Raw genomic sequence first — 25,006 nt, 5'->3', positions numbered from 1 at the left:
CCTGTGGGGAGAAGGGGGAGGGGACACCTGGCTAGCTCAGTCAGTAGTACATGTGACTCTTGATCTCAGGGTCATGAGTTCAAGCCCCACATTGGGTGTAAAGATTACTAAATCATAATTATAAAATAAAATGTAATTAAGGATCTTTGGGATTGCACTGGGCCCACCAAGATACTCCGAGGTAATCACCCCATCACAAGATCCTCGACTGAATCACATCTGCAAAGTCCCCTTTGCCGTGTAAAGCAACATTCCCAGGTTCTGGAGATTAGGCCAGGAACCCCTGGGAGCATTGCTTATTCTGTCTACCACAATAACCTGTGCCAAACCTTTTCTCAGCTTTTCTCTTTTGAAATCACCAACTCTTTTGAAGATCATGCCGATTTTAACCAATCAACCCACCTTGCTACTCTAACCCAATGGCTACCAACCTTTCCTGGACACCAGAATCACCAGCAGAGCTTTTAGGAGTCCCAGTACTTAGGTCACACCCCAGACCAATGAAATCACAATGTCTGGGGATGGAGCCAGGCATCTGTATTTGTGTTTTGGGTTTTTTTTTTTTTCCTGAAGATCCCCAGGAGATGCTAACATGAAAAACTTGGGCCCCATTGTTTTTGTTTTTGTTTTTGTTTTAAGTTTTATTTATTTATTTATTTGAGAGAGAGAGAGAGAGAGAAACAGCATGAGAGGGGAAAGGGTCAGAGGGAGAAGCAGGCTCCCCGCTGAGCCAGGAGCCTGATGTGGGACTCAATCCCAGGACTCCGGGATCATGACCCGAGCCGAAGGCAGTCGCTTAACCAACTGAGCCACCCAGATGCCCGGGCCCCATTGTTATGAGTGACACACTTCCTTCAAGCCAATCTCACCACATACCCCTTCATTCATGGGGGTGACAAGGACCTGCTAATAATTTGCAGGGCCCCGTGCCAAATGAAGATGAGGGACCCTTATTTAAAAAACCAAGAATCTCAGGGCGCCTGGGTGGCTCAGTTGGTTAGGCGACTGCCTTCGGCTCAGGTCATGATCCTGGAGTCCCGGGATCGAGTCCCGCATCAGGCTCCCTGCTCAGCAGGGAGTCTGCTTCTTCCTCTGACCCTCCCCCCTCTCATGCTCTCTCTCTATCTCATTCTATCTCTCAAATAAATAAAACCTTTTAAAAAAAAAAACCAAGAATTTCAGGACAGCAACAGCAGAAGGGCACACGCCTTGAGGACCATGGCTCAGTATCTTCTTCCTCTCCACGCCTGTCCTCATCTCTGATGAGGTCAGAAGCCATCCAGGATCTTGGCTTCCCAGTCCCTTGACCTCCGTCACCCCAACAAGATTTCCCTGCCCCCTTTACATGGTTCATCCACACAACCTCTGAGACCTCCATCTCAAAACATCCCACAGTGACGCCCCAAGACCTGGCTTCCTCCAGAGGTGTCCTGCCTTCGGAGACCTCCCCTTCTATCAACCCTACTGTTTTTCCCTCATGATAAATGAGGGAACATGTCCCTTCCTCTATCCTTTGAGGCCATAGCCCTACACTATAATCCTTTCCTTGCAAACACCCTTCATGCTGTTGTGTGTGCCTGGCAAAACACCAACCCTCAACTTCACCACCATTCCCAGCCTACACTAGCAGCTAGACATGCTGGGGGTTGGGGGGGCGGGGCAATTGCAGGAAGCTGATCATGCTGTCTTGACATTTATGATCACAGATCACAAATGGGGCCCCAGCTCCACTAGTTAATGCTGCCCAGTTCCCTAATACATTCACCTCCACACTCCACAAGATGGCTATTATTTCCTCAAATCTCCCAGACTGAAACCTCTTGCTAATGACCTCAAACGGCTCATTCTTCAAAGAGAAAATAATGCCTTCAAGAATGACCTAGCTAGACCCACACACTCTGCTTTCCTCCTGTTACAAGAAGTGCCTGCTTCCAATGACAAGCCCCCATCTGAGCCCTAGATCCCAACTGGGCCTGCCTCCCACACATTTTGTTCTTGAATTATTCCCTTTCTCTCCATCACCAATTTATACCTCCCTTTGAGAGTATTACCACTGCACAAAAACATGTTTTAATATTTCTCTCCCTGCTTTTAAAACTCTTTAAGAATTCAGGTCTTACACAGTATGTTCTCCAATTACAATGGAATTAAGTTAGAAATCAATAACAGAGAGATATCTGGAAAACCTCCAAATAGTTGGAAATTTAAAAAAAATACACTTCCTGGGCACCTGGCTGGGTCAGCCAGTAGAGCATGCTACCTTTCTTTCTTTCTTTCTTTTTTTTTTTTTTTTAAGATTTATTTATTTGGGAAAGAGAGAAAGAGAGCACACATGAGGAGAGGGGCTAAGGGGCAGAGGAGCAGAGGGAGAAGCAGACTCCCTGCTGAGCGGGGAGTCTGATCTGGGGCTCGATCCCAGGACCCTGAGATCATGACCTGAGCCGAAGGCAGATGCTTAACCCACTGAGCCACCCAGGCACCCCAAGCATGCAACTTTTAATCTCAGGGACTGTGAGTTTGAGCCCTACGTTGGGTGTGGAGATTATTTAAAAATAAAATATTTTCTTAAAATGTTTTTAAAAATACTTCTAGGGTGCCTGGGTGGCTCAGTTGGTTAAGCGACTGCTTTCGGCTCAGGTCATGATCCTGGAGTCCCGGGATCGAGTCCCACATCGGGCTCCCTGCTCAGCGAGAAGTCTGCTTCTCCCTCTGATCCTCCCCCCTCTCATGCTCTCTCTCTCTCTCTCTCAAATAAATAAATAAAATCTTTAAAAAAAAAATAAAAATACTTCTAAATACAAGTCAAAGAAGATATCAATAAGCAAATTAGAAAGTATTTTAAACTGATTAAAATTGAAAAGTCAACATATGGATGTTTATGTGATGCCAACAGCAGTACTTAAACGGAAATTAATAGGGGCCCAGGGTGGCTCAGTCGGCTAAGCATCTGATTTTTTTATTTTAGCTCAGGTCATGATCTTAGGATCATGAGATCAAACCCCACATAGGGCTCCTTGCTCAACATGGAGTCTGCTTGAGAGTCTCTCTTTCCCTCCCCCTTTCAAAAATAAATAAATAAAAATAAAGGGAAATTAATAGCCCTCAACACCTATATAGAAAAGAAGAAAGATCTCAAATTAAGGACCTCAGCATCCATGGTGAGAAACTAGAAAAAGTAAACAAAACCCAAAGTGAGCAAAAGAAAGGAAGTAAAGGTTAGAATAAAAATATAATCAGGAAAAAAAAGAGAAAAATATCAGTAAAAGCAAAAGATGCTTCCTTGAGGGGGAAAAAAATCCAGAAAATTGACAAACCTTTCCCCAGGCAAAACAGGAGAAAAAATAAACCAACATCAGGAATAAAGGACGTGGCATCACTATCAATATTAAAAGGACTAATCAGAGCATATTATTAACAACTTCACATCAAAAGAATCAACAATTTAGATGAAATAAACAAATTTTTTGAAAAACACGAATTAATCTCAGAAAGAAATAGAAATCCTGAATAGCCCTGCATATTTAAAATAAAGTTCCAAATAATTTTTAGAGGGGAAAAAACTGCAGGTTGAGCCACAGGAGGGGACCACACAGCAAGAGCCCACCTTCCTGACCTCCCTTATTGATTTGATGGAGAAGGATGGAGTCAAGGTGACAAGACACAAGCAGCGTAGCCAGCTCTGCTTGGGAAAAGCTGAGTCACAATGAGGTCGCAGCTGTCCATAAATCTAAGTGTCACTAATCAAATACCTTCAGATTACACTAAAGCGGGGGGGGGGGGGCAGTTCTAATTGCCTGTGCAGACCTCGACACACCTGGGGATTCATTTTCATTTTCATTTGAACTTCCTGGGTGCACAGGTTTCACTGGGAGGAAAAAAAATATATATCGATATCCATCCTCCTTGGACAAACCTAAAATGCAGACATTTAGCACCCACATGAGTTATGTAAGGATTAATAAAAACATTCCAGTAAGAGGCTTGGCACACAAGAGCTTCGTTAACACTCCCTCCCACTTGGGGGCGCACTGGGAATCACACACAGAGAACAACCCTGCCCACACCTGTGAATCTACACATAGGACCTTTTCTCTCATTGCCTTTCTTGAGTTTAAGCAAAAAGGGGGAATCTGTGTCCTGAGAAGCAGTTACCGTGTCTAAATACTTTCATCGCATTTGAGGAAAAGGCAAACATTTTCATTTTGCAGCGGATGGTGGGCGCACGCCCAAGAAAATTACTCAGCCCTTGTTTTTCTCCTTTAGGGGTTTTCCTAAAATAGTTTCTTTCAATCCAACTGCAATGCATCTCTAGACCCCATCGACCCACCACCATCCGCTTTGGCTTTGGGAAAACTACAACCACTCCACCCCGCAGACCACCACTTGACTCAGGGGCGGGATCCAGAGGGCGCAGCGCCGGGGGAAGGGGCGGGCCCGGGAGTGAGCCGTTACGAAACCTTGGGGAACAGACGGCCACTCCTCGCAGGGGAGGGACCGAGGGCTGGGGCCTCGTCCTCTTGAAGTCGCAGCACTGGATCCCAGAACTCAGTTCTCTGTGGCTTCTCTGTGTCTACGCCTCTGCAGCGCGCTCCCCGGTGGCCCACAGCCCGGTCCGCTCTCCACGCGCCAAGTGCCTCCCCCGGCCATGTCGTCCTGCAGCCGCGTGGCGCTGGTGACCGGGGCCAACAAGGGCATCGGCTTCGCCATCGCGCGCGACCTGTGCCGGCAGTTCTCCGGGGACGTGGTGCTCACGGCGCGGGACGAGGCGCGGGGCCGCGCGGCCGTGCAGCAGCTCCAGGCCGAGGGCCTGAGTCCCCGCTTCCACCTGCTGGACATCGACGACCTGCAGAGCATTCGCGCCCTGCGCGACTTCCTGCGCAAGGAGTACGGGGGCCTCAACGTGTTGGTCAACAACGCGGGCATCGCCTTCAAGCGTAGGTCGGGGGTGGGTCCCTGGGCGCGCCAAGGGTTCGGGGCAGAAAGCCGCAGGCATCCGCCGCTCGTCCACTCGAGTGATCGCGGAGCGCAGCGCCGGCTCCTCGGGACGCGCTCAGCACTGGCCTCGCGCGGTGGATTCTCGCTTTCCACGGAGTCGCCAGAGCGCTTCGCTCAGCGCAGGGCGGGCGGGACGCAGCCTAGGGCCTTCCCGGAGCCGTCAGCCGCTGCGGTTTGCCAGAAAATCGGCCTCCGGGGAGGGGGATCACGCCCCGCTAAGCTCATCAGCTTTCTGTCTAATGCAAAAAACATTTTCTCTGCGAAGGGTCTCCGACCTCACTTTGGGCTTTCGCTTTCCTTGAAAGGGTGCATTCATAGATGCCCAGAGGCATCTGCTCGGGACAGGAAATGAATCGCTGAGACGCGATCAGCGCGCACTTTGCACATTAGTGGACTTGAGATTTCGTTTAATGGAGAGCTTTGATAGGCTCAGGCAGAAAGGAAGCGAGCCTTGTTCCCTCCCCCCGGGAATGTGTTGTTTGTCATCAAACATACATTTAACTGTGATTTGAAGCAGCATCTTTGGAGGGGAGAAAAAGTCAAGGAGATTACTTTCTCTGTTGCTCTATTTAGAAACTGAGCTACCTTGTGTCGGGGGTAGAAAGAATAATCAAGCCAGCCTCATCTACCAACCTAATGGGGAATAGAAACCCAAGAGGCAGAACAGAGTAAAAACTAGTGTGAGGCCCTGATCGATTCCCGCCCCGGTCTTGACCCCTCACCGTCGCTGTGCATCCGCACCTCCAAATCAGCCTGCGGGCTTTCTGGCAGCGCAGGCGGAAAGCGGCCGGCACCCGCTGGAGCACTCCTCAGCGGCTGATTGACGACTGACGAATAGGTACTCCGCTTCCCGGAACACAAGTCGGCTGGAAGCCCCCGCCCCCTCAACAGTGTGGGAGGTGGACCAGCTGCACCTGTAGCTAAGGCCTCATGCCACACCTGCTGAATCAGAATTTGCGTTTTAACAGAATCCCCAGCTGCGTCCCAAACCCGTTCAGGATTGAGGAGCAGCCGTGAAAGCCGGGATTTCTCAGTGGGGCCAGACCAGTAGCTGCAGCGTCCACCTGGGAACGCGTTAGAAATGCAAATTCTGGAGCCTCACCCCAGACCTTCTCAGTCCCAAACTCTGGGGGCGGAGCCCAGAACGCTGTGTTTTAACAGGCCCTGCAGGTGATTCAGATACACGCTTGAAGTTTTGAGAACCACCGACCTATGGGGTTTAAAAATCGTTTTAAAGTTAGCTTGTTTTTCCTTTGATTAGAGGTAAGATGCGCTTTGTCATATAATTTCAGGGGGAAATGCGTGACTTTGTTTCCTTCTCTTTTCGGAAGGTGATGATCCAACGCCCTTTGACATTCAAGCTGAGATAACACTAAAGACAAACTTTTTTGGCACAAGAAATGTCTGCATCGAGTTGCTGCCAATAATAAAACCTCATGGTAAGTCCAGCCATGTGGATTGTCAGGTTGCATCCCTCAGCAGGAAGTGGGCCTCAGGAGTGACCTAGGGATGCCATTTCCCCGGGGGGGGGGGGGACAGAAAACTGCACTATTTTCTCACAATAGCTGGCTCCTCACCTGCACATCTTAGCTTTAAAAGATATGTATGGTACATGGCAATGCCCTTCAGTCCCATGTCATGAACTCAACCCTAGAGTGATAAGGTGTTACAAGTCCCCAAAGTCCTCTTGCCTCTGAGCAATCTCGGTGGGTCCTTCTCAGCTCCCCAGGGTAGTGGGGCCACACCCAGCTCATTTGGGGGCCTGAGGGAAGGATCTGTTTTAGCATTTTTATAACTTTCCCCATGTTCCTGTCTTCAAGCTGATGCAGAACCTCCCAAAGAAATTTTTCTTTATTAGGGAGTATCTTACCTGCACTCCCAAGTATTCAATAAATAACTTTTATTACTTTTTCCACAAATACTGGCGGGCCTACCATAACCCAGGTGTTGGGGACACAGTGGTAAGCACAGTGGACAGGGACAATCCCTGACCACAGAGCATTGAGTCTAATGGAGAAGACTGTCATTGATGAAGAATCATACAACTGTGCTGGGAAGGAGGGAGGCAGAAAAGACTCTTTTCCCCCAGAAAGGCAGCTTTGATTCTTAGGAAGAATAACTCTGTGGTTATTAGAAATGTGCTTTTCTCAGACATTTATCATATGATCTCACTGATATGTGGAATTTAAGAAACAAGGCAGAGGATCATAAGGGAAGAGAGGAAAAAATGAAACAAGATGAAACCAGAGAGGGAGACAAACTGTAAGAGACTCTTAATCTCAGGAAACAAACTGAGGGTTGCTGGAGTGGAGGGGGGTGGGAGGGATGGGGTGGCTGGGGGATGGACACTGGAGAGGGTATGTGTTGTAATGAGCACTGAGTATTATATGACTGATGAATCACAAACCTGTACGCCGGAAACAAATAATACATTAAAAAGCTTCCAAATCTCAACCAGTCAAACTAAACTAGAAGGAGCAGTGTCTAGAATTGCTTTCCTTTTCCTGTTATGCATGCATTTTTAATTAAAATAACTACATAATAAAAATGTGCTTTTCTCAAATTAACATTTTGAATGAAGATGATCTCTAGTGCAAACATTTAAAATCTAAAAAGATGCATGGTGAGAGTTGCACCCGGACTCCTGCCCCCCCCCCCCCCCCCCCCCCCCCGCTTGCTCAGTTCCTGTCCCCACCCCCTACAGGCAATTCCCTTTATCCTTTCCTCGTGGGATTAGCTCACAGAAAGAGGCAGAGTTGCAGGTACTGGCTGAAGAAAGCCTTGGGTCCGGGTGCGTGGATTTGGTGAGTGCCCAGGGCCAAGGGGATGGAGATTTGTTTTGTTCTGTTCTAACTAGGCTCCATGCCCGGCATGGAACCCAACAGGGGGCTTGAACTCACCATCGTGAGATTAAGACCTGAGCTGAGGTCAAGAGTTGGACACTTAACCGACTGAGCCACCCAGGCGTGCCCTCAGGATGGAGTTTTTTAATCCAAATCTAAATGCATATTTCTTTTGCTCCCTTTTTTACACAAAGGGAACATTAGTTTGCCACTTTGCTTTCTTCACTTACTATATCTGGGACTCTTTCTAGATTAGGACAGAAAGCTTTCTTACTTTTTACAGCTGCATAGTCTTTTATTGCAAGGGTGCCTTTTACCAAGTATCCGGAAGTCCTCTCTCTGTGGGCTTTAGAAGCCTAGAATTTGAAAGCTGCAAGGTATTAAAGAAACCTTACATTCCTAGGTCTTCATTTTACAGAGAAGGAAACTGAGACCCAAAGATGTGAACACAGACAGGTAGTAATAGAGCTGGCAACAGTGTTCAGGTTTCCTGACTTAACCCCTCAATCAAATCAGGATAATTCATTCCAGTGAAGGGAAGGATCATAATGCCAAATGATTAAAAACCAAGCCGTTTTGAAAGATAAAAGGTGGCTTTGGGGAGGGTGGGGCTCCGGCAACAACCCAGAGCAGGTGAATCACTGGCTTTAACCAGTTCTCTGTAACAGTAATTCCCAAAGTGAGAATCTGGTTTACAACACACAGAATATTTGTGATTTTTTGGTAAAACTCATATTTACTTGGAGGGTAAAAAGCTGAGGATTATTGCCTCTTGATTTGTAGGGAATCACTTTCTCCCCAAACAAAATGAATTAATATTCATATTAACAATAATTCACAGCTACTAAAGAGACCTTTTTGTCTATAAAAAAATATGCAGGCCCGAAACTATAAGACAATTTGAAGTACTGATGGAAATCCCCAAACTAGTAAATGTGTGAATTTATGCAGTTCATCCAACATCAAAAACCACCATATTTGGGGCCACATTTTATTTAGTGTTAAAATTAATCTCTTTATAGAAAGTTATCCCTCTTGCTTATTCATTTAAGATTGAGTGAATAGGTTAATCAAATGTTTGCCCACTAGGCGGAGCTACTTGCACACTATTTCTAAGAATGGGGTAGGGCTTGTTTCCGGATCCTGGGTCCCCCAGGACCTCAGCAAAGGGAGGTGTGGGTGGTGTGGGTGCAGCCCTTCTCAGGGATGACTGGACCCATCTGGCTGTTGAGAAGGTCACCCCTTGGCCTTTCTCCCAGAGGTGTCCCCTGAGATCAAAGAGGACACCTCTTACTCTTAGAAGTTTTTAATTTCCACCAAAGGCACAGAGTAACTCCTGTATTCGTTTTTCTTTCCTCCTTTCCCTTTTGAATTTAATTCCTCCTAGCAGCCAAGTGATTAAGAACAAAGCCGTTTAGAAAGTAATGAAGAACACAATGTCATCAAAGTAGTTGTAGTCTGGCCAAACTATTGAAGTGAATCTAATTATAAGATAATCATACCTGGGATGCCTGGGTGGCTCAGTTGGTTAAGCCTCTGCCTCCGGCTCAGGTCATGATCCCAGGGTCCTGGAATCGAGTCCCACGTCGGGCTCCCTGCCCAGCAGGGAGCCTGCTTCTCCCTCTGCCTGCCACTCCCCCTGCTTGTGCTTGCTCTCTCTCTCTGAGAAATAAATAAAATCTTTCATAAAAATCATGCTAATCCAAGTTGGGACAAATACTACAAAATAATGGCCTAGAGTCTTCAAAAAGATCATTGTTAACTATTCTAGATTAAAATAGACTAAAGAGAGGGGCGCCTGGGTGGCTCAGTCAGTTAAGTATCTGTCTCTTGGTCTCGGCTCAGGTCCTGATCTCAGGGTCATGGGATCAAGCCCCACATCGGACTCCCTGCTCAGCATGGAGTTTGCTTGGGATTCTCTCCCTTTCCCTCTGCCCCTCCCCCTGCCCCCTTCTCTAAAAATAAATAAATAAATCTTTAAAAATATATATATATACTAGGGATGCCTGGGTGGCTCAGTTGGTTGAGTGTCCGCCTTCAGCTCAGATCATGATCCCTGGGTTCCAGAATTGAGTCCAGCATTGGGCTCCCTGCTCAGCGGGGAGCCTGCTTCTCCCTCTGCCTGCTGCTCCCCCTGCTTGTGCTCTCTCTCAGACAAATAAATAATATCTTTAAAAAAATAGACTAAAGAGACAAGACCACTAAATGTAATCCATGATCCCGCATGGGAGCCTGGATGAAAACAGACCTATAAAGGAAGATTATTGAGATAATTGGAGTCCTTTGAATGTGAACTGTACTTCAGGTAATAGTTTTGTACCATGATAAAGGGCTTGAGTGTGAGCACTCTTGTGGTTATATAAAGTAATACCCTTGTTATCATATATATACTAACATGTTTAGGGCAAAGTTTTATATTTGTCTGCAATTAAGAGAAAGAGAAAGCAAATGTGGCAAAATGTTAATAATTGAGGAACTTAGGTGAAAGGTATATGGGTGTTGATTGAACTATTCTTGCAAACTTCTCTATAGGTTTCAATTTCTCACAGTTAAGATTTTGAGAAAGAAAGAAATATGTATTACAAGAGAGGGAGAAAATTACTGAAGAGTCTTAAGTACCTGGAGATAAGTGAGGTGCTTGTGTTCAAGACAAAGTGAGGGCATCTGTGTGGGGTTGGTCGACAAAGATATCTAGTAGAATGTGCAACACCCTCCCCACCCCACCCCCAACTCCCGCCCCATCTCCATGGTGAATGAATGCCACTCAAAAAATGCAATAAAATCCAATTATCCCGGTGCACCTGGGTCGCTCTGTTGGTTAAGTGTCCGACTCTTGATCTCAGCTCAGGTCTTGGTCTTGATCTCAGGGTCGTGAGTTCAATCAAGCCCCATGTTGGGCTCCATGCTCCATAAGTAGGCATGGAGCCTACTTAAAAAACAAAACAAAACAAAAAAACGATTATCCTATTGGATGCACGGGAAGTGGATTCAGGATAATACGTAAGAAAAGAACCCCCCAATATGGTGGTTTTTGATGTTGGGTGAACTGTATAAATTCACACATTTACTGGTTTGGGGATTTCCATCAATACTTCAAATTGTCTTATAGTTTTGGGCCTGCATATTTTTTTATAGACAAAACTGTCTCTTTAGTAGCTGTGAATTATTGTTAATATGACTACTAACTCATTAATTACATTATACTTACTTTTTAGCTATGGGCTAAAAAAATGATGAAAATCAAAACTGGGTGAAGAATCAACCCACTCCATGTGTGAAAGTAGCCATCATCAAGGATAGACACGGCATTGCTTGACCCTGATTTTTGGTACTCAGAGATAAAGAGGTGGTTGCCCGTGGCCCTAGGAAATTGTGCAAGCCAAGAAAGAGATTTAATCCTCAGGGTGAGGGTGCTGTCTCTAGGAGAGTAAGTTCACAGGCACCTGGAGTGTTCATGGGTGCAGGGGGATGCTTTTATAAAAGCACCTGGTGATTCCACTCCAGACCTACCTCCTGCTCACATAATGAATAATCACTGCTTTTAGCCCCTGTTGCTGATGGGAATGCATCATTCCCTTTGGGGGAAGAGAGCACAATATAATGTTAAAACCTACTGGTGCCTTCTAGAGTCATTTTTTAAAAATCAGCGGTTAAGCCTGCAGTATGAATCAAATTGCATGTTGGGTAGAGTCAACCAACCATTGTTTATTTGTGACATGCTTCCGTGTTTTTACTATTCTGTTTCAGGCAGGGTGGTGAATATCAGTAGTTTAGAGGGTTCAAAGGCTCTTGAAAATTGCAGTGCAGATCTACAGAAGAAGTTCCGATGTGAGATGCTTATGGAGGAGGACCTGGTGGACCTCATGAAGAAGTTTGTGGAGGATACAAACAATGAAGTGCATGAGAAGGAAGGCTGGCCCAACTCAGCTTATGGGGTGTCCAAGCTGGGGGTCACAGTCTTATCAAGAATCTTGGCCCGGCGTCTGGATGAGAAGAGAAAAGCTGACAGGATTCTGCTGAACGCATGCTGCCCAGGGTGGGTGAAGACGGACATGGGTGGGGCTCATGGTCCCAGGACTGTGGAGGAGGGAGCCGAGACCCCTGTCTACTTGGCCCTGCTGCCTCCAGATGCTACCAAGCCTCATGGCCAGCTAGTCCATGACAAAGTCGTCCAAAACTGGTGAATGTCTGCTTTGGTGCTTAATGCTTAATAAATGTGGAATGAGTGAATGAATTCTGGTGCTGTAGTCTGCTTCTGTTTCTGTCCTTGGGAAATGTCGATTACAATCTCCCTGGGAGAAAGTGACTTGTTCTAGAATTAGGCTGAGCGATTTTGCTATGTCCAAACTCTAGCCTGAAAGGGCGAAGAACCTGGTCCAGTGGTTCTACAGTGTCTGAGGGCATCAGGATTACCTGGAGCGTATGTTAAAACATTGCCCAGAGTTGGGGCCCCATCATGTGCATTTCTGACAAGTTCCCAGGTGCTGCTGGTGCTGGGACAGCAGTTTAAGAACCACCGGTCTAGCAAGAGTTCTCAGGCTACGGAGCAGGTTCCAGCCATATTCCAGCCATCCCTTGCTGATTCTAGGTTGTTAACTCTGTAAGGACATGATTTATCCTGTTTCCATAGTTCTGCAATCCTACTTTGTGTCACATTCTGTTTCATTACATTTGAGCACATTTTCATTGGTTCTTATGGCTTGAAAGACTCAGGGAAAATGTCCTTTTTTTCAACGGGGTATGATTTCTTCCACACTGTGGTTTTCACTTGGGTTTTGCGATCTGTGTTCCCAGAAGGTTTGCAAAGTTGCCATGCCCCTTCTTTCAAATTGTTCCTGCATGGGCAACTTTGTCCAGACCATCTCTTTGCTCTGACACATGCAGATACCTTCTCCCAGACCTATTCCTGCTCCCCTCGGAGCTACAGCCCAAGGTGACCCTTCAGATGCCTCCTTGAGCCCCTTTTGTAACCTCTGACAATAAGCAATGGGATTGGTTTTATAATCGGCCTCCTGGGTTCTGGTTATACCCTGTAGAAAAAGGACTTGGAAACCAAAGAATCTTATGAAAGAGAAGTACACTTGTGAAGAACGTTTGCTAGGGAGTCGACCTCAGAAGGAATGGCTAGCCAAACAACAGAAATACAACAGGTGCACAATGGACAAAGGAATGAAAATTTACCAAGTTTACGATGGGCTGTTCATCATGAGATACAGCAATGTTGTCACTTGATTATGACCACAAAGGTCACATCGTATCACCTGACGATGGCATTGCAGAAATAAGGGATAAGACCATTTTCCTTTTGGGATGCCTGGGTGGCTCAGTCGTTAAGCGTCTGCCTTCGGCTCAGGTCATGATCCCAGGGTCCTGGGATCTCTGCTGAGCAGAGAGCCTGCTTCTCCCTCTCCCACTCCCCCTGCTTGTGTTCCCTCTCTTGCTGTGTCTCTTTCTGTCAAATAAATGAAATCTTTAAAAAAAAAAAAAAAAAAGACCATTTCCTTTTGAGAAGCAGAATATGGAAATGCTCAAGGTTTCATTTATTTGGGGGAACTAGGACTATGCAGGTAACCGTGTTATTTGTATATCACAGCATGCAAAGTGCTTCTGGACTCTCCAACTTAATGATGGCAGCATGGCAAAGTGTCATTTAGCTCTGACAACCCACACCTCACTTCTTCATCCACTTTGGGTAGAGGGACGTCTGAATCCCACCCAAACTGCATCTCATTTCCTTTAGCCATCTCTACATTGCCTAATCAAATCCAGCTTGCTCTTGTATTTGTCTAGGACCATAGCTCCCAAGACATCTTAATGACTTCTTGTCTGGCTCTAAAAACATTTTAATGGTTTTCGATGTTTCTTCGATATCTTTCGTACTCTGGTCTCCAACTGCAGCCAGCCTCCAGAACCCTGCCAGTGATGAGCAGTAGCACCAGGACTGCAGAGTACTTTCAGGTTCTGCCTAATGGAGTCACAGACAGGAAATGCACAAGTAAACAGACCAGTTCCTTTTATTTCTTCTCCCTTTTTTGTCTCTAGCCAAGCATCATGTTGACATTTTTGGATCAGCGTGTACCCGCTTAGAAGACTGTTAATTGTAAACTGCTGATCAGAACAGCATGTCTCATGTTTATGGAAAGGTCATAGGGGACCCTTATGGGATGGTCTGCCCAACACCCTCCGCCCACTGCTTCTTCCCATGTTTGCAGCTGCCACAGCCACAAGGTGACTTTGTCCTGCTAGCCTCTGTTGATTGTTCCAGCTGTAGGCCTGTCTTCTAAGGAGGAGGACTAGCTAGACTGGATCAGGGAAAGCTCAGAGCTATTACTGTGGGTGGCCCCGCCCCGCCCCACATGGTCTATGGAGCAGAGGGAACCAAGTGTAGCCAGAAAAAGAAGCAACCAATTCTCAAGGGACACACTTATAGAGTGGCCCCAAGAGAAACTGTCCCAACTCCCATCGTGGCATCCCTTACCTGGCCTCAGACTATTCCTGAGATCCCAGATTCGAAGAGCTGCTCCAAGATACCCCTGAATCCTTAAATGTTCCTATTCCTTAAGCTAGTTTGAATTATGTTATTGCTTGCAACTGAAAGGAATCTAACTAATACATGTGAATGTTTCACGGTGTGCTGTAGTGAAAAAAATAATTAGGTTTAAGTCAGAAGGAAAAAAAAAATCATGAATTGAGAACCATGGCATACTCGGCCATATGTCATGCTTAATGTTTTCCCTATGTTGTTTTATATATTTCTTACAGCTGTCCTTTGAGATGGGCATTAATATCATTTTTTAAATAAAGAAAAAGGCTTGGAGAAGTTGATTAACTTGTCCAAGATCCCACAGCTAAGAGCCAAGAGCCAAGAGCCAGGATCGTATCCAGGTGAAAAACCAGGATTGCAATTTCTTGGTTTTTCTCGGTGCCTAGTGCTTGGCATGCCCAGCTTCACTATTACAAGTCTAGAGACCAGGGTAACTCCCTTGGTATAAAAATTAGGGGAGATGATACATCGAATCTAAGTGATCTGTAAGCCATCTGGTTATTAGATCCCCCATTTAGCCTCTGTATGAACTTTTCCATAAAGTAGGTAAATGAAACATGGTTTAAATGGGGCATATTTTAAGTGGATTATCCCATTCTGTGTGTTTTGAGACACCAAATGGAGCCAGTGATCCTGTCCGAACCAGCTTCTCCGTGATACACTTTTCTAGGCTGACACGTGTGTTAAACCCACATACAGTATCAGCTTTAGGCCTGGCCTTTGGGCTTCTCCTTCACCTAGTGACCTTCAGTAAAGAGTATCACAGACCAAGATCCTGAACAGTGATGTAGTGTGATAATGACGGGTGATAATGATGATCCTGACACAGGTTTACTTGTTACTACAAATCAACCACAAAGTGGGCACAGCATCATATATAGAACTATACAGGACTTTGTCCAGATGGGGTGGTGGAGAATCTAGCTTACAGAAAAGACAGGGTGAGAGGATCACCAGGATTTGCATATGGAAATTCAGAATGTGTTTACCTGGCCAATCCCTCTAACAGGTGGGCCAGCCTGAGCCAGAGAATGTAGTCACATCTTATTTATAACCCCTTCTTTATTATCAGAAGGGGCAAGGATTAAAGTTCTGGTTCAAATTAAATCTGAAATGCTCTGATTAGCATATTATTATGTAAGTAACAGGCTCTATTTATATGTCTTAAACAGATAAACACAGCTTAGTAGACTTTTAAGTGTGACAACTTGACCCACGGAAACATTTCGTTTAGGAATAAACTTTCAAATCTTAATGCTGTCAATCCTGATTATAAATGTAGTGGTTCTTTTAAGGGTTTATGATACTTGAATCTGTCAAAATTACTTTAAATTAACTTTCCACACACCTGGAGTTCTTTGGAGATTGGTGACAAATACAAGGCATGTATTTTATTTTAATGTATTAGGACAAAGTTATACATGGTGGTTTTGACATGAATAGACTGGTTCTCCCTTTCAGTGGGGAGTATAAGCAGTTCTTTCATTATTAGTTAAATGCAGTGTGGAGTGTGGCTAGGATTTGAAGAACCTAAAACAAAACCAAAAAAACCCCACCTCACCTCTTTGGCAACTGTTTTTATAAAAATGGAGTTTCTCATATCTTCATCAGGAAATCAGTTTCATGAAATTATTTTTTTTCCCACTAAATGCTTCATCCTTTAGCTTTCCTCTGCTTCTACTTTAAGACCACTCCTAAAATTGACCATTAGAGGATTTACATCTGGTGCACTTGGTATATGCCAAATGCAGATGGAATCAGAATCAGAAGCCTGGGAAGGGGGTCCAGCGTCCCAAACGATGAAAATATTCTTGGTGATTTGGGGGCCCGCGATAGATCCCCTTGGGAATCTGATATGAACTATATACCCTTTTCCAGAAGCATATACACAAAATGTTCTGTACAATTTCAAAGTGTTCGTGGACTTCCCACTCCCACCTCCTAACTCTTTCAGGGGGGCCTAGCTTTTAGGAGCCCCAGATTAGATCTGAAAATTCCTTAAGGGACTGTCAAGGGTTAAATGGCCAGAGGCCTGTGCAGAAATTACTACCTCAATCAACAGGTGCCGCAGCTTTGGTTGGCTGGGAGCCCCAGCTGGTGCAATCAGGATACACAGGTGAACTCTGCCTGACTCCACTCCTTCAAGGTGCGTGTGCCCCTGCAGCTGTCAGGCCAGGTTGGGTGGGTCTGAGCTGTGCAGGTCCGGAGGCTCCTGAGGACGACAGGAAGGGGTTTGAGTTTATCTGGAAATATTAATGCTCTTTAGAGTTGACTGAGGTCTCCTTCTGAGCCAGAACCCACATAATGAAACTCATTCCACGAATTAATTCCCTCGCCTCTGACGCCAAGGTCAAGAAAGATGCGGCCTCTGGGGGGCGGGGGCGCCTTAACCAGGTCCCCGGGGCTTCCTGCGGCCCCAGGGTGTATGGAAGGATTCATTTCACCTCCTCCCCGAGGGTTTGGGTGTGGTCCCAGCGGAAAGGATGGGGTGAGCCATGTGCCATCGGCCCCACTTTTCTTGGGCCCCACGGTTCTCGTCCGTAACTCCAAAGCCCCTCCTGGAGCACGGTGATAAACTGACCGCTGTCCCCTTCCGTTTGGGTGTGCCGGGGGAGCCCCAGCTGAAACTCGGAGGCACCCCGCCCACCTATGCAGGCCTTCCTCCGAGCAGCTCCGCTGCTAAGGCGGCAGTTAGTCGCGGCGGCTGAGAGCTCCGCCCAACCGCCCGGAAGCTGTGGCGGACTAGGGATTAGAGCCCCACGCCCCAGAGCCGACGCCCAGGACCCGCCCCCCGCGCGCTGCGGTACCGCCTCCTGATCCCATCCCCCGGGTCAAAGGCCCGCCTCCGGGTTCTGCAACCGCACTGTGGGCTCTCGCTTGGTCCCGCCCCGGCTCGCCGAGGGCCCGCCCCCTGCTCCGCCCCGCGCGCTGAGGGCCCGCCCTGACCCCGCCCCCCTTGACAAGGGCCCTCCTCACCGTCCCGCCCCGCCCCGCCGGCTGGGGCCGCGGCCGCTCGTGCTCGGGCGCGGCGCTTCCTCCACGGTCTCGGCTCCTGGCTGAGCTGCAGCGGCCGCTCGCTCTACCTGCCACAGCCCGGCCAGTTCCTCCGCGCCGCAGGTGGGCGCGCCCGCCGACAAGGGACGCTGCTGCTGCCGGTAAGCCGGCCCCACGCCCTCGGCCGCTGGGCGAAGCCCGGGCAGCCGTGGTGTCTCCTCCCGCGGGCCCGGGAGCGACGAGGCGGCGCGGGCGTCCTCCCCAGGGTGCTCAGGGTTCGCGCAGCGCTGTGGGGGCGGTCCCGGGGCGAGGGGGGCTCCCCGACCGCGGCCCGGGCCCGCGGCGTGCACTGCTGCAGTGCGGGGACGGCCCCGGAGAGGCCGCGCGTGGGCGTGGGCCCCGGCCCGGGACCCCGCGGGGCAGCCCGGGGTCCCTCAGGCTCCCCGGCCCCCCGCGGCAAGGGAAGGGAGGCCAAGCCCTCGCCGGCCCCGCGCGGCCTCCCCTCGGGCAGGTGGAGGTCAGGAGGGTCACCGCCCGCCCTCCCTTCAGCTCGGCCGGCGGACTACGGAAAGCCGCGCCTTTGTTTGCCGTGCGGTCCTGGTCCCGGCGGAGGGCTAAGGACCGAAACCTTCGTAAAATGAGGGCTTTTATGTTAAGGGAAGACCTTAGAGTCTCCCAGACTGTCCCCTGGAGAAGGGATGGGAGCCGCAGTGCGCGCGCTGTCCCCGCCCGGTCCGGGAGTCTTGCAGGATCGCCGCCAGCTGCCGGGTGGATGGACCTTTAGCAACTCGTAGGGCGACTGCTGTTACCCGCAGGTGTTTCCCTAACCTGGGACAGTCGCTCTGTATTTGGAGAAACCTTTGTAGGATTTTTTGGTAAGGCGATGGAGGCCTTCCCCTCCCCCCCCAGCCTGCTCCCGTTAGTCTTAAAATTTTTTCCGCTGCAATTTAATTACCACTCTGAAAGACCAAATTCAAAATAATGTGCCCCAGAGTTGATTAAACCAATGGCAGAAGAGTGTTTCTGTGCTGTCGACTAAGAGCCATTATCTAATGTTCTTGCTCGTGAGAGGGTGGCTATTTGTGATTTTTCACTCTTTTCATCTAATTCACATGTTCCTTCATGTAAACATCTTTACAGTTGACTTCGTTCTGATCTGGCAGTTGATTTTTCGCCTAAACTTGTTTTTCTAAGAAATGTAGAATGGATAAGATGAGAAATTTCTTACATATTTAGCTTTAAGGCAGATACATCTGGTCAGATATACTTGTTTATATGATTACTTCTTTGTGTTTGTAATTGTTAGTAGGCTGTGGAACTCTTATCAGTTTTCCGGAGCTGAGTCTCTCACAGGAAAGGTATTCAGGATAGGTTGCAAGATCATTGTCAGAAGAGCTATTTAGGGGCTGAACTGTTAATTTACCTGTAGCATAATGTAGTAAATAAAGGCTCTGTGCCATTGTGCTAACCTGAGCTGGATTCCTAACTCTGCCAGTTGGTTGTTGAGGGCCCTGGGTAATTTTCTGGGGGCCCGATTCCCAATATACTCCTCTTGAGCAGCCTCAAGATAATACCCATGTCATAGGATTCTTGTGTGCTGCATAAGATAAATGCATGCATAATGATGGATTTACCAAGCCCACCCAGACTTGCCTAGTAGCATAGTATTGAATGCCCCATATTTTGAAATAAAGGAGCTTGTTTGAATGACTATTTCTAAACTTCTCATCTGTGCTTTTAGTTACACAGAATAGTACTTTCTTCGTGTAGCCAACCATAACATTGAACTGCTCCAGTTACCTGCTCTACCTGGCCAACACCTGCCTTTGCCATGAGCGGTGGTGCCTTTTTGCCACCCCAGCTCCTAATTACAAACTATCGGAGATGAAGGCTCTCCCTTGTTTTTTGTTTTTTTAAGATTTATTTATTTATTTGAGAGAGAGAGCAGCAGAGGGAGAGGGAGACCCGCTGAGCTAGGAGTCCCATGTGGGGCTCCATCCCAGGCCCCCGGGGATCATGACCTGAGCCGAAGCAGACGCTCCATGGACTGAGCCACCCCAGTACCCCAAGGCTCTCTTCCTACTAACTAGCCACCCACATTTTGACTCTGAGCTCTCCTCTGCTGGTACTTGGGCTTCCTCTGTCTTTTCCTTGTGCCAGTGTTAACTCAGGACACCTTCTGTCACTGTGTGTGCCACCTGAAATGGAAATTATGTGTTTAGGTGTTTCCTCTTGTATTATGTTATGAACTATGAAAGTGGAATCCTGTTTTTTTCCCCATGTTTCTTTGTCCAGTGCTTAGACACAATATGGTGAAGACTATGCATGGAGTTTTGCAGTGGTTGAGATGCTACATTTCAAACCTGTAAATTTCCTTAAAAAAAAAAGTTATGGACTATTTGGATGTACTAACGTCTTACTTGGGAAAATAAACAACCATCTCTCCTTGCCATCCTTTAATATTTTTTAAAAAGTGTGAAGGCGGGCGCCTGGGTGGCTCAGTTGGTTAAGCAACTGCCTTCGGCTCAGGTCATGATCCTGGAGTCTCGGGATTGAGTCCTGCATCGGGGCTCCCTGCTCAGCAGGGAGCCTGCTTCTCCCTCTGACCCTCTTCCTTCTCGTGCTCTCTGGCTCTCATTCTCTCTCTCTCAAATAAATAAATAAAATCTTTAAAAAAAAAAGTGTGAAGGCAAAGGGCATCTGGGTGGCTCATTTGGTTAAGCGACCAACTCTTAATTTTGGCTCAGCTGATGATCTCAGGGTCCTGGGATGGAGCTGCACATTGGGGTCTGCGCTCAGTGCAGAGTTGGCTTGAGGATTCTCTCCTCCCTCTGTCCCTCTCCCTGCTTGCAGGCTCTCTCTGTCTCTCTCTAAAAATAAATAAATCTTTAAAAAAAAAAAGTGTAAAGGCTAGTATTTTGGAAAAGGAGGCCTTCCCAAGAATCAGTGGGCAATCTTATTGTGCATGTTCATATACAAAGTACAGTATATTTTTGCAGAGAGCCACAGCATGTGCAAAGGCTCTGTGATAGGCAGAGTCAGCTTTAGGATAAGCAGAGTGCCTTGAAGAGAGAGGCCCTTGTAGGCCATGGGGTGGGGAAGTTTGGATTATTATAAGCTTAATGGGAAGAGTTTAAACATGGTGGGGATGTGCTGTAATTTATGTTTTAAGAGGATTCTTGGACTGCTGTGTGAAAACCATTGGAGAGGGGTGAGAGTGAAGGGGAACCATGAGGAAGTGTCTGCAGGCTTATAGGGGAAAGGTGGCTTGCGCAGTGGTGTGGCAGAGGTGGAGAGCAATCGAGTCCACAGGTGTTTTGGAAGGACAAGAAGCAGGACTTGGGTGAGTAAGAGAAGGTAGAGCGGGGCACCTGGGTGGCTCAGTCGTTAAGGGACTGCCTTCGGCTCAGGTCGTGGTCCCAGGGTCCTGGGATCGAGCCCTGCATCGGGCTCCCTGCTCCGCGGGAAGCCTGCTTCTCCCTCTCCCACTCCCCCTGCTTGTGTTCCCTCTCTAGCTGTGTCTCTCTCTGTCAAAGAAATAAATAAAATCTTAAAAAAAAAAAAAAAGAAGGAAGAGTCCAGGGGGATGTCAAAGGTCCCATGAATGGTGGGGCCACTTCCTGAAGAAAGGAAGACTGGAGAAGGAGCACTGAGCAGGTAGAATCAAGAGTATAGGGATTTTTTAAAAACAGCTTTACTGAGGTGCAGTTTTTTTTTTAAAAAGATCTTATTTATTCATTAGGGAGAGGGAGGGAGCATAAGCCGGAGTGGGGGGAGGGTCAGGGGGAGAGGAGAAGCAGACTCCCCACTGAGCAGGGAGCCCAACATGGGGCTCCATCCCAGGACCCTGAGATCATGACTCCAGCTGAAGGTAGACGCTTAACCGACCGAGGCCCCAGACACCCCCTCAAGGTGTAATTTATGGACCATAAGTCTATACATTGATTTCAGTGTACAAGTCAGTGATTTTTAGTAAATTTACAGAGTTGTGCAGCCATCGCCGTAATTCAATTTTAGCACGTTTCCATTACCCCAGGAAGATTCCTGTGCCCATTTGCAGTTCCTCCTTGTTGCTACTCCCTTCCCTAGGCGACCACTAATCTACTTACCATCTCTACAGATTCACGGGTTCTGGACATGTAATATGAATGGAATCATACGATATGTGGCCTTTTGCGTGGCTTCTTCCGCTATGTTATTTCTCAGGTTCACCCTCACTGTCATATAGATCAGTACTTTGTTCATTGTATGGCTAGACCATATTTTGTTGTTGGATGTTTGGGATGCACTAAGTTTGAGACACCTATGCCACATCTGCGCAGATGAGTCAAGTAGGTATTTGCGTGAATCTGGACCTCAGAGGGGAAGGTTTGGGCAGGCATTATAAATCCGTGGGTCATTAGCATGAAGATGGTATTTGTAAGTGGTAGGAATGGGGAGATGGCCAAGGATAGAAAGAGAACAAAACTTGGTGCCAGGAAATGGCAGTATCTGGCAGTAGGATAGAGGAGGATTAGCTGGCAGAGGAGAAGGAACAGTGGAGAGGTGGAAACCAGCACAGGGCTGGTGGGGCCAGAGGAGGGTATGGGCTGAAAGGAGGCTGTTTTGGGAAGGAGGGAAGGGTCTGCTGCACAGTACTGCTGAGAGGTAAAAACTCCACTGACGTTGGAAACTTAGAAGTTGTGGTGGTCTTGGGAATATCGGAATGGGCGCAGAATGACCAGAAAGTGAAGTAGCAGATACCATGGGATTCTCAGAAATTCACCAATAAATGAAAGACTCAGGTTTAAAGAACATGTTGTACCTACAGTTCAGTTTCTTTCCACTGTGATATTTGCCATTTTGCCTGAGGACACACAACTTGGTTAGCTAACTACAGCATTCTCAGTGTGTTTAACGATATCCCATTGCTCTATATTTTACTGTCTTTTCAGACTGTGTGCTAGTGAAATACTGTCCTCGTATATCAGGATTGTGTTTGGTTGTGAGTAGCAGAAAACTTGATTGAACGGTGGCTTAGATCAGCTCTTCTGTGCAGAAAACATCGAGTCCGGGGTTGACGTGGTGCCTTCTTAAAGTCATCTCTGGCTTCAGCTGCTGTGTCTTTCTACTTACCCACAAAAGTCGTACACCCAGGATGGCTTTTGCCTCTTGCTTGCCACACATGGCTTCACCTCCAACATCAAACCTTTGTTCCAGGCAGAAAGAGGGGCAGGAGTAAAGGCAAGAGGCCCAGGCCAGAGGAGTCTACCTCCTTTCAAACTGCTTTCCTGGAGGCCCCACCACCAGCTTCTACTGACCCCTCATTGCCTAGAGCTGTGCGTGGCTACCCCATAGAGCTGTTAGCACTACCCTGAACAAAATTTGGGTTCCCTTAGTATGGAAAAGGGGACAAGGAATTTTAGGGTAGGTGCCTGCCACGCTTTAAGTAGATCTTCATCAGATGAAGACTAAAGAAGGAGGGCAAATCAGAACGCTAAGGCGTCCCTTTTGAGAAAATGCCAAAGGATGGAACTTGATGCCAGATCAAGGGAACCACTGAACATTTCCTTATCTTGTGGAAAATCTCTGAGTTGTAATTTGTTTGAATAAACTGATAGATTGACCTACAGATTTTTTTTTTGTTAATGAAAGAATAAAAACAAAACTTGACATAAGCATGCACTCGTATTGCGTCCATTGTCACGTATAAATGTTGGATATTTTCATGTAGTCAAATGAGTGCAGCATTCCGTGTTGTTCTTCATTTCCTTTTGTCACCTTGGAGATAAAAAGAGAAAATGGTTGCTGTTGGAACCAGGATGAGACCGTATTGGTCTCAGGCTTTATAATAGCTGCAGTGGTTCATACATAATGAATGCATCTAGCCACAGGAAAAAAATAAAAGAATCCGTCAAAGAACATACAAGGTCAAGAAGAATAAAATGGTGATTGCTTGGGCCCTGGCATCACCACCCCATGTCCAGGCTCTACACATGGAGGCGTGAAGCTGTCAGGGCAGCGGCTGGTTGGGGGGATTGGTGGGTGATTGGAGCTTAGTAGTTAAACAGGCACCTGGTGGATTTCTGGCAACATTGATTTCAGACAGTGTACTCTTACATCCTTATTTTTTAAACTTTTTTTTTCCCCTATCAGTTTTTCTTCTAGAATATTTCCAATCCTCTAACATAGTCTAGTTGTAAAGGATTGGATCACTAAAGAGGTTGCTCTGGTTAATAGCATTGACCTGCTTTTCCTTAGCTTTTATAAATGTCCTACAGTAGGAAGGGCCGCCTGCATTCAGAATTACCAGCGGGCAACAATATTTAGTGAGAGGCTTTGTAAGTTTCACTGCTAGAATTAATTTTGTCAGTTAAGAGGAATCCTGGCATTTTTGCTTCTTTTCTGCTCTGCATTTGTCTCCCTCAGAATCCAAGAGGACCGGAACTGTTTGCCTTTTATCTACCACAGTGCCTGGCCCAGGAGCCTTGCTAAATATTTCAGTTGCGTTGCTGAGTGCATTTGTGCACGGTTGTGTTTGTGGACACATGTCCACTGCAGCTCTGGACTGGGAATGCTCTGTGTCCTTGAGTACCTCCCTCATTTCTTTCTTGATTCACTTTCAGATACTTTCTCCACTGTGAGGATGTAAGATGGATCCAGAAGAGCAGGAACTCTTGAATGATTACAGATACAGAACTTACTCTTCGGTGATAGAAAAGGCCTTAAGAAATTTCGAGTCCTCAAGTGAATGGGCGGATCTCATATCTTCACTGGGCAAGCTCAACAAGGTATGTGGAGTGTAGAGTATTTGATTGCATGGAGGCGGGGACACAGCTGTCTTTTTATTGTTTCAAGGAATTCTCTTTATTATTACATGACATGGTGATTATAACAATTAGAAAATGCTGATAAGAAAATCTACCCATAATTCTGTAATTCTAGTTACCTGCTGTTAACCTGGTCAGTATACTTACTTCCAGCTTTTTTTTTTTCCTTCTGGGCATAGAATTATACCGTGGATGTAGTCGATGGAATAGCTGAACAGTCTTTTTCTCAACTATATTTACATCTAAATAAGATAAACTTTAAAACTGACCAATCAGTTATTCAAAGATAAATTATCTTTTTTTTTTAACATTTTATTTATTTGAGAGAGAGAGAAAGGGGGGGAGGTGCAGAGGCAGAGGGAGAGAATCTCAATTAGACTCCCCGCGGAGCATGGAGCCCAACGCAGGGCTGGATCCCAGGACCCCAAGATGATGACCTGAGCCGAAACCAAGAATCAGAGGTTCAACCTACTACACCACCCAGGCGCCCCAAAGATGAATTATCTTTCATGTGCTACTTAGGATTTTTATGGCTTTTTCTTCTTTGGTCCATTTTTTGGCCATTTGACTGCTGATGGGTAACTCATGGAAGACCAAGGGATGACATAAATACTGAAATCTGCCCAGAAATTGTGAGTGTGTTTGGATGAGGAGAAAAGGGTCTGGTCTAGGAAGATCAAAACCGGTCACATGCAGGCTTGACCTTGTGTTCTGTAGACGGGACCACTGTGTGTTCCTGTCCTGCCCAAAAGGATGACCTAGTAAAGCCCAAGGCTTCTACTCTAGGTAGAAGATATTTGGGCTTGAAGACACTGTTCCCA

At 46.9% G+C, this 25,006-nt stretch overlaps 2 protein-coding genes across 6 annotated transcripts in view; both read left to right on the top strand.

Moving 5' to 3' along the window:
- Positions 1-4,465: 4,465 nt before the first annotated feature.
- Positions 4,466-12,072, top strand: CBR3 (carbonyl reductase 3). Its single transcript, XM_025871605.2, has 3 exons — positions 4,466-4,934; positions 6,327-6,434; positions 11,586-12,072. Exons 1-3 carry the CDS (start codon positions 4,646-4,648, stop codon positions 12,020-12,022), a joined length of 834 nt encoding a protein of 277 aa, XP_025727390.1. The 5' UTR covers positions 4,466-4,645; the 3' UTR covers positions 12,023-12,072.
- Positions 12,073-17,380: 5,308 nt separating this feature from the next.
- Positions 17,381-25,006, top strand: part of DOP1B (DOP1 leucine zipper like protein B) — a 112,361-nt gene continuing 104,735 nt past the window's right edge. For all 5 annotated transcript variants that reach the window (XR_003208165.2, XM_073890920.1, XM_025871590.2 and 2 more), the window contains exons 1-2: positions 17,381-17,537; positions 23,982-24,146. Coding sequence is in view for 4 of the 5 variants with exons in the window: in XM_073890920.1 (XP_073747021.1) it covers positions 24,009-24,146 (138 nt within the window). In the remaining variant the exon portion in view is untranslated. The remainder of the gene's footprint in view (positions 17,538-23,981; positions 24,147-25,006) is intronic.

Source organism: Callorhinus ursinus, unplaced genomic scaffold (assembly GCF_003265705.2).
Source record: "Callorhinus ursinus isolate GAN/ISIS: 27379988/994484 unplaced genomic scaffold, GSC_fseal_2.0 scaffold1, whole genome shotgun sequence".
Lineage (NCBI taxonomy): Eukaryota > Metazoa > Chordata > Mammalia > Carnivora > Otariidae > Callorhinus > Callorhinus ursinus.
The sequence above is the reverse complement of the archived record's forward strand: the minus strand, read 5'-3'. Positions and strand labels throughout refer to the sequence as shown.

Bases quoted from the DNA above. Each gene is read 5' to 3' on its own strand.
- CBR3 (XM_025871605.2), top strand. From the start codon at position 4,646: ATGTCGTCCTGCAGCCGCGTGGCGCTGGTGACCGGGGCCAACAAGGGC. The intron at 4,935-6,326 runs GTAGGTCGGGGG...TCTTTTCGGAAG, and splicing joins CGCGGGCATCGCCTTCAAGC to GTGATGATCCAACGCCCTTT. The intron at 6,435-11,585 runs GTAAGTCCAGCC...ATTCTGTTTCAG, and splicing joins GCCAATAATAAAACCTCATG to GCAGGGTGGTGAATATCAGT.